The 8908-nt window shown below is 56.3% G+C and overlaps 1 protein-coding gene across 1 annotated transcript; it reads left to right on the top strand.

Annotated features, from left to right (window-relative positions):
• Window positions 1-117: 117 nt before the first annotated feature.
• On the top strand, window positions 118-8776 carry LOC102056583 (prosaposin). The gene is made up of 15 exons (XM_027817066.2): window positions 118-937; window positions 4255-4379; window positions 4658-4732; window positions 4820-4945; window positions 5148-5342; window positions 5649-5792; window positions 5960-6016; window positions 6247-6255; window positions 6369-6476; window positions 6677-6763; window positions 6857-7040; window positions 7133-7302; window positions 7383-7463; window positions 7630-7737; window positions 7842-8776. The coding sequence occupies exons 1-15, from the start codon at window positions 877-879 to the stop codon at window positions 7875-7877; spliced, it is 1566 nt and encodes a 521-aa protein (XP_027672867.2). The 5' UTR covers window positions 118-876; the 3' UTR covers window positions 7878-8776.
• Window positions 8777-8908: the final 132 nt, after the last annotated feature.

The following is an 8908-nucleotide window of genomic DNA, read 5'->3' as shown; positions in this document are numbered from 1 at the left end:
TGTTTCCTTGTTGTATGCTAGTTGCCGAAGGATCTTGTTATCGTCCCCTTTTGCTGCAGAGCCAGGAAAAGTTATGTCCCAAAATGTCACTGGGAATTTGGGGCTGAATGGCAGGTTTCAGGGTCCTAGTGAGGTGCTGTTGGCTTACAACCTGCGTGTCCCATCAAGCCTTTGTTCTGTTGAGCGCAGTTACAGTTTAAAGAGGCTTGTCAGGGATTGCCACTGCTGCACTCTTCCCTGGATGAGTGCAATGCCTGACTGTGAGGCAATAGCCCTGTGTTGCAATTCCTGTCTTGCGCACGCTGGAGGGAGTTCTTGTTGAAGCTGCTTGATATCAGGCTTCAGTGCTGACTTGCATTTAATGTGGGTTTCCTTTCGTCTTCATTCCTTGCTTTATTTGCAATAAAATGGATGTCTTCGAAATGCTTTAAGCAGACTACTTGACAGCCTCCAAGTACACTGTTAATTCACTTGTCCTAAATTTACTGGTCTTTAATATCTGTGCTGCTGACTTTCTTGTTTTTGTAAGGAATGATACCCTCTTCAGTGAAGAGGACAGAAAATTGCCGTATTGCGTGGCACTTGGGACAGTTTTCCCCTGCTGTGCCCATCCTTTGCAGCCAGGAGTAGTGAGGTTAGTGCTGAGCAGCAGGTTCTGGGCTGCTTTTGACTTCCCGGGAATACCTGCCTGGCTCTGGTCCCTCCCTGCACTTGCAGGCTGGTGGTGATTTTATAATCACGGTGTAAGGAGAGGGGTGTGGTAATTGCCCTGTGTAGGTGTGGGTTCTCACTACTTCTCCCAACCCATCCAAGATTCCTCAGTCTGGGAGCAGCAGAGGAGAGGAACCAGCCACTGAGGACTATCTTGGGAACGGCATGGAGAGCAAATGGAGTGGCTGGGTGCTGATCCTTTCTGTGTGCCTGGGCTCCTACCAAGGTAAGGCCAGGCCTGGGGGTAGGACTCGAGGAGAGCCCAGAAAACCCCTCTGAACCCCAAAACTATTCCTGGCTATTTAAGTTACGTAGATGTGCCTCCTCATCCCTCTGTGGCGTTGGAGTTAGGCTGGAGGAGAGCTGGGGCAGGTAGCACCATTGGCTGCTTTACTTCTTGCCTACCTGGATGCGAGCGTTGCAACTTCTGTCCTTAAAGATGATCTCGGGGCAAAAAGCGGTTGGTTTGCTCCCTCGCTTCTCCGGCCAGCGGGGATTTGGAGGGAGCTGGTGTTTTGCTGGGTATGGAAGGAGGGAGGCCTGTTGATGGGGTGTCTCAACAGTGATGGGGGAGAGGGCTGTGTGTCTGTTGTCCCTGGTGTTGGGACCTGGCTGTGCAAATGCAGTCTGGGGGAAGTCATTGTCCTTGTGTGAGGGAGTGGCCGTGGTGCCACCTGAAGCTGTTGTTTTCATTAGGAGCCTTGTACAAGGTGCAGGAGGCAGGGAGCCTTCTCTGCTGTGGCTGGCAGAGTTCTGGGTAGGGTGATGGAGTGTAGTGCTGCAGCCCTGTGCGCTTTTGGAGACCTCTCGTCACCGGGCCTTTGGGTATCTGTGAGCACATCCTCCTGCAGATGAGCTTGTGCTGCCGTTCCCTGACCATCCCCCCGATAAAGAGTGAGAAAGTGATGCCTGGCCCATCCCTGGGAAACAAGATGGGAAGAATCTGTTTCTGACCCCTCATCCTTACTCAAGGGGAAATTGCTTATTCCAGGGGAAATTTCCCTGAGTAAGCTGTGGAGCCCTGCTGTCATAGGCCAAAAAAACACCCAAAAACTCTTAGAGGGAAGAATTCCTTTTACACCCTGATTACCTCAGGCTCAGCCCATTGGGCTTCTCCGATGTGACCTGTCCAGGTGCTGGCTTTGCAGTGGAGTTGTGACTGCGTATGTGTGGCCTGGCAGTGGAGGAGACATGTGGAGGTGTTCCAGCCAGCAACAGGCAGAGCAGGAAAGTTCACCCATGCTCGGCACGTCCGTCCTTTGGGCGATGCCTGCCCTGGAAGCTGATGGCGGCTCTTGCAGCAGTGGCTCATCTACACGGCATAGTGTGGCTGGGAGAGCTGTGGGACCAGGGGCTGCTGCAGGCCTTGAAGAAGGATTTTGATGCTGGGAAGAGCGTATTTACAACTTCTGCTGAAACAGGAGCATGCGCCAGGCTGGGAACTGGGACGCTGGGGCCCGTGCTGCCACCCCCAGGGTTTACGTCACAACCGGCTTGCCAGGCTCTGCCGGCTGGGCCAGCGTGCTCTGGTGCTCTGTGTAATGCTGGCGCAGCCCGGCTAGGTCCGGAGATCAGTGCTGGACTCTCCTGAACAAATCCCAGCTCAGCCTAGGGGCCTGGCAGCTGGGGATAGGGCAGCCCTGGCTGGCCTGGGACCACCGTGGTGGTTTTACCAAAATTGGCATTGCCTGACATCCTGCAGCCCATCGGCATGAGGTGGCTCTGGTACAGCACTGAAATGTGGAGGAGAGCTCACAGGGCACGGGTTGCCTTGGTTGCTTGCCCTGTGGCCATGCTCTCTACCCAGGGAAGCTCCCCCTGCTCTCAGCATTTAGGTGGTATGGTTGGTATTAATCATGTTTCTGGCCCAGTACTTGTTGACTGAGTTGCAGCTTGAGTAGAGGGAGGAGTAAGCGCTGTGCTGAGAGCCACTGTGAGCCAGAAGGGTGCAGGTCCAGACCACTGGTGCCTTTTAGACCAGCCATACTATTGTTGGCAGCATTCTTACACCGCTGGTCTCATCTCCAGCATGGGGCTGTGCGAGATGCCTGTGTCTGTGAGTCAGGCAGGACCAGCTCAGGAACAAGCTGTGGGGTTGTTGCCTCCCTTATTTTTTTTTTGGTGCTGCCCCTTAATGCTTCTGCTGACTTGCCATTCCTGTTTGGCCTGATGCTAGCATCAGAGTAAAAAAAAACAAAACAAAAACCCAACACCTATCTCTCAGCTGATGTGGTCTGTGGCATTGTGCTGCTGGAGAGGTGTGTGGGAAGCTGTGCATGGAAAACCTGAGGGGACTCGCCCTGCCCTGGGGCTCACTCCTGCCCTGGTGCTGCCATCAGCCTGATGGGGCAATCGGGGCTGAAATGCCAACCAGCACCTGCCAAGCTGTGCCGATGCTGCTGGGAGCAGGCAGAGCTGGTGGGGGGTCAGGCTCTCTGTAGCCCCCACCCCCGGGGACTTCCTCGGGTGGCCATGGGCATCTCAAGCTGCTGCCCCAACACATCCCATGGATAAGCTGAAGGCGTTGCTGGAATCTGACATGCAGGAGAAGCAGCTTTTGGGGAGAAACCTGATAAGGGCAGGGTGGGTGGAAGGAGCAGGTTTTTGCCTTTGGCTTTATTCCTGCCGTGCAAAACCATATGGGCAGGACTGAGTGGTAAAAACTAGATACAAATGCTCTGGGAAGGTTGTGCTGTGCTTAGGCCAGCTGCAAGAACGTATGCAGCAGGGTTTGTCCGTCTGTCTATTCATGTCCTGCTCCCCATGCTTTCTGGAGCAGCTCCTGGCTGAAGCAGGGTGGTGAAGGGCTTGGGTTGTGCCAGCTCCTCGCCTCCTCCCCAGCCCCATCTTGGGTGGGTGCAGCCCCCAGTGGGAACAAACACTTGCCCCATTGCGAATGAATCCTGAGACACCAAGGTGGCAATTAAATTGCTGGTGTTGCACCATGCCACTGTGCTGCCCAGGCGGCCAGGACGGGCGATGCTACTGCTGCCGTGCCACGGATTTGCAGGCAGGAGAAAATGCCGTCGTTGGGAAGAAATGAAAAGAAAACAAACCAAAAAAACCCCCACAACTGGGGTTGCTCAATCATTGCCGGGAGACATGGTGTGGCTAGACGGTTGCTGCACAGGGCTGAGCACTGGCACCCTTGGTTTGCTCATTTTGCAAGATTTATTGCTGTTTTTATAAGCAGCCACCTCCCCAGCATGTTGAAAGGTGCTGTGAGGCTGAGGATGATCCCAAAATTTGCTCTGCTTTTGATGCTGGTGTGAAGTTGCTGTGGCATCCTGTTGGAAAAGTCCTCAGTACATGGTGACCCAGCAAAGATGGCCTTTGCTGGCCTTAAAAATTAATTTATAAAACCCAACAAACCCACAACCACTGCAAAAGCAGGGGACAAATCACAGTGGAAGGTTGTGGAGCATTGCCTCGGCTTGTGGGGCATAGTTAGGGTTGGGGTGCTGGTGGGGAGCTTGGTAGGGGGCACGAGATGGTCTCAGGGTGCCCTGGGGGCTGATGGTTTCCTCTTTCCCCCCCCTGCAGCTGGGGCCAGTCCCTTCCGAGAATGCAGCGAGCGGCCGGAGGACTGGTGTCGCGATGTGGCAACAGCAGCCAAGTGTGGGGCACTGGAGCTCTGCCGGATCACCGTCTGGGACCAGGCCCTGGGGGTAACCACACCAGGAGGGGGGATGCAGGGGGTTGGAAGGATATACTCATCCCGCCCCAAAACATGGGGCTGGGCAGAGAACCCCTGCCTGTCCACCTCGATGCTGGGCACCCAGAGGAGCATCTGCTGATGCTCTCAGGCAGCAATGTATCTGTAGAGTGAGTGGCAAAAGTGAATGGCTTCCTTGGGATGTTCCCGAGTAACCCTTGGTGGGGTGTTTTTGCAACTGGTAGGTCTGGGTGCCCTGGCAGCATCCCAGTGTGTCCCCTCTCTCAGCAGAAGGGGATCCCATGTCACTTGTGTCAGGTGGCAGTCTCCGTGGTGGGCAAGATCCTGCAGGACAACCGCACCGAGGTGGGTCACGGCTGGGAAGGGGGGTGCGTGGCTGGTGTGTCCCCCTCCCAAGGCCAGCCTGGCCCTGAGCTCTCCTCTTTCATCTAGGAAAAACTGCGGCTTTTCTTGGATAAAAGATGCCAGTACCTGCCCTTCCAGGACTGGTCTGTCAAGTGCAAGAGGATGGTGGACACTGGCATCCTCATCCTCGTCCAGCTGGGCAAGCAAGTGCTGGTAACCGGTGGAGAACACCCCTGGGTTTCAGTTTTTCCATGGTTTGGGGTCACTTGGGGACTTGCAGGGCAAAGGAGGCTCTTGGAGCCTGGGACGAAACCTCTGTGGGGACAAGACAGGGATGGAAATGACCTGGGGATGGCGGAGGAACAGGGTGACGGGGCTGATGTAGCTCCAAGCCCCCTCCCCTCTGCTCCCCCAGTCAGATCCGAAGGTGGTGTGTGGAACTATCAAGCTGTGCCAGCCCCGGGAGAGCCCCACAGGGGCCCTGAAGTTTCAGGAGCCACCGCCAGCCCCTGCAGGCCCTGCTCAGGACTTCGTCGACCTGGTCTCCCCCTTCATCGCCAATGTGCCCCTCCTGCTCCATCCCCAGGATCTGCCTCGTGGCACAGCCCAGGTACCATGGCACAGGCACAAGTGACATTGATGCTGGTCAAGGGCGAGAATTGCCTAAGCATCGCCTATTGAACAATAATAAAAAAATAATATTAAAATTACCACACAGCTGAAATAGCATCTGATTAGGGGTGCCACCAGTTTGGGGCCAGGATGATGCAGGGGAGGACCAGAGGGATGCTGACCAAAAAACTGCCCCAGATTGCAACTGGCATTTAAATCCCAGCTCTGCAAATGCAGGCGTTGGGGGCACTCAGGTTTTATTTCGGGGGAGTACTGATGTGTCACTACCCGTGTGCTCCCACAGGAGATGGAAGAGGTGTGCGGAGACTGCCTGCAGCTGGTGGCAGCCATGCAGCTGGAGCTGGGGACCCACACCGCATTCATCCAGATGCTGGTGGCCCACGCTGAGCAGGCTTGCGAGGGCCTGTCACCCAAGCTGGCACAGTGGGTAAGGGTGCCAGCATCATGCTGGGCTCCCTCCTCCTCCTCTGCGATGTCACCGTGGCATGGGAGCATTTTTTGCAGCTGCCTGCTTTTGAGCAGTGCCTGGGGGTGTGTGGGCAGGGTGGTGGGGTGTCCGCCCTCGGGTGCTAACGCCACGTCTCCCCTGCACAGTGCAAGCATTACCTGGCTCAGTACACGGACACAGCTGCTCAACTGCTCCAGTACATGGTAAGCGGGTGTGCTGCTCCCTGGGGCTGCCGGGGGCAGGTGGGTGACAATGAGGGAGGCTAAGTGGCACAACCAAGGGGACCTCATCAGCAAATTGTTTTTAATTAAACCCACTGCTTTATATTTCTATGAACTTTTAAGTATTTTTTCCCCTCTCTCTCGCTTGGAACCACTGTAATTCTTTTTTATTTTCATTTTTTCTTGCGGTTTTCTGACTCCTCCACTGGCAGCAGGCTGAGGTAAGTGAGACCCATGCCACAATGGGTTGAAATCACCCACCACGGGAAAATGGGTGCAGGCTCACCCTCCCCGGGGGCAATGCCCACCCGATTTGGGATGTCTCTTTCCCCAGGACCCCACAGAGCTGTGTGGCCAGCTGGGACTCTGCTCCTCCACCTCGGCGCTGCCCCTCCACACACTGATCACAGAGAAGGTAGCACAGGTCCTGAGCTTGCTGGGGGTAAGTAAGGACCCGCCCTGACTCTGCTGTGCTCCCTAAAATCCAAACACTGGGAAGGGAGAGCCTTATTTTGCATTTTTTTTCCTCAAGGATCTCTGTTTTTCCAAGGTGGGATATGTGTTTTGTGGGGGTGATGGCTGGGTGGGATGGGGGCAGCTCTGCCGGTGCTTGGTGTGTGTCCCACTGTCTTGTTCTGACAGGATGAGGAGAAGACCACACCACTGTGTGAGATGTGCCAGTTTGCTGTGAAGGCAGCTGAGAGCCTCCTGGAGAACAACGTGACTGAGGTGAGCCCTGCTGCTGTGGTCCAGGGATGAGAAAGGGGGGCAAAGGGGACATCAAGGAGTGGGTATTTCCCTCTGCCTGCCTTCTCCTGGCAGGAGCAACTGGTGAATGACATCGAGAAGGTGTGCTACATGCTGCCCCACGGTGTCATCGGGCAGTGCAAGGACTTTGTTGACTCTTACGGCAAAGCTGTGGTCATCATGCTGCTGGAGGCCACTGACCCAGCAGCCGTCTGCACCATGCTGCGCTGCTGCCCCCGGAGCGTGGACGCCCACCAAGGTGAGCTGGGGGGACCCAGATGGCACCCAGATACCAGGTCCCCTGGTGAGTGGGGTTCTGGGGGGTGCTAATGGCCCCCCCATGTCCCGCAGGGGTTGCCACGCTAGAGCAGCTGGCAGTGGGCGCAGGCACCTTCTGCAATGTCTGCCAGATCGTCATCATGTACTTCGATAACGAGCTGCTGAAGAATGACACGCTGGCAGAGCTGGGTGACATGCTGGAGAAGGGCTGTGAGCTGCTGCCCACGCCGCTCACCGACAAGGTGAGCCGGGGAGGGGAGTGCTCAGCCGGGTGGGACCCTCGACACCCCTGGCTGGGCTCACCCCCCCCTCTCCTTCCCAGTGTGAAGCACTCGTGGTGCAGTACGAGCCAGCAGCCATGCGACTCCTCGTGCAGATGATGGACCCCACCTTCGTCTGCACCGTAAGTGTCCCATGCCGTGGGTGCTGCACCCGCTCCCTGGGGCAGCCCGTACTGAGATGGGCGTCTATTGGCTGAGCCTGGGGGAGCTGGGAGGGGGGCAGTGGTGTCAAAGGGTGCTCATAGGGGTTTTTTCTTCCCTCTCCCCCCCTTTTCCTTTACAATGCAGAAAATAAGAGCCTGTGACTCAACTGAGGAGGATCTCCTGGGCTCGGACCGCTGTGCCTGGGGCCCGCACTACTGGTGCAAGAATATGGCCACGGCAGTTGAGTGCCACGTAAGTGTTGGCAGCATCATCCCCTCCCCTGGGTCGGGGTCAGCAGCATGCCGGGGGGGGGGGTCCCTGCCTACCACCACCATCCCTCCCCATCTCTCCTGCAGGCTGTCGAGCACTGCCAGCGTCACCTATGGAACTAGGAGCCACAACCCTGGCTGGCCGGGCTTGCTCTGCCATTTTGGTTCAGGATCCTAGACCCCCTCCCTTGGGATGTGCCTGTACCCATGGATGGTGACGGCAGGAGCCCACTGGCCTCGCTACCCCCGGTGGGGGCCATGGGGTGCCCCAGCCACCTCTGCCACTTCCTTTTGCACCCCTGGGGCTTGGATTTCCAAATCGGGTTAAGGGACTCGTTAGTATTTCCAGGACTGGGGATTCAGCCTTGATGTTTCTCGGGGCGATTGCAAAATCCCCATCTCTATCCCTGTCCCCATCTCTATCCCCATCCCCATCCCATCCTGAACCGCTCCTAAGGCCCAGATCTGTCCCTATGACTGGGATGGTTTCTGCTTCCCACATGCCGACCCTCCATGCCTGGCTGCCAGCAGCCTTGCAGTGCAGGTCTCATCGGCTTTTGCCAAGTCCAGTGCTTTGCTGGTCCTTCTTCAAACAGGGGTGGCTTCCCCCACCCGTCACCAGTTAAAGGAACAAAGTGGATTAAATTTACCTGCAATGCCTGGTTTTCCACGATACTTGCAGTACAACAATTTTGTGTCCAGCTGATTGCTGGAGGTGGATCCCCTGAACACAACATGAGTGAGTTTGGTGGTGAAGTTTTCCTTTCACACACATCCCTGCCGGAGGGGGTCCTGTGTTGACCCAGCTGCAGTGGTGAGGGGCAGTGGGGTGCTGGCTTGTCCCTCCCTGCCAGAGGAGGGAGGACACCCACAGTACCCGGTCCTGAGCATGCACGGGAGCATCTCACTGCAAATAAACTCATCCTGTGAGCCCGGCTGGTTGTCTCCCTCCTCCTTCTCCTGGGGTGCCGGTGGCGCAGCAAGGAGGGGCACATCTGGGGAAGATTTAATGTTTCCCCCAAAATCTGGGGTGCATTAACACCCAGGGCAGCATCTCGTGAAGGTGATGGATTGAGGGGTGAAATCAGGGGGAAACGGGGGGTTTCTCTTCAAAAGGAGGTTTGGGTATGATGAATCTGGCACAGTAGAGCTGG

Source organism: Falco cherrug, chromosome 9 (assembly GCF_023634085.1).
Source record: "Falco cherrug isolate bFalChe1 chromosome 9, bFalChe1.pri, whole genome shotgun sequence".
NCBI classification, from domain to species: Eukaryota; Metazoa; Chordata; class Aves; order Falconiformes; family Falconidae; genus Falco; species Falco cherrug.
Note: the sequence above shows the minus strand (reverse complement) of the source record. Positions and strands in the feature narration are given on the sequence as shown.

Bases quoted from the DNA above. Each gene is read 5' to 3' on its own strand.
- LOC102056583 (XM_027817066.2), top strand. From the start codon at position 877: ATGGAGAGCAAATGGAGTGGCTGGGTGCTGATCCTTTCTGTGTGCCTG. The intron at 7,303-7,382 runs GTGAGCCGGGGA...TCTCCTTCCCAG, and splicing joins CCACGCCGCTCACCGACAAG to TGTGAAGCACTCGTGGTGCA. The intron at 7,464-7,629 runs GTAAGTGTCCCA...TTTACAATGCAG, and splicing joins ACCCCACCTTCGTCTGCACC to AAAATAAGAGCCTGTGACTC.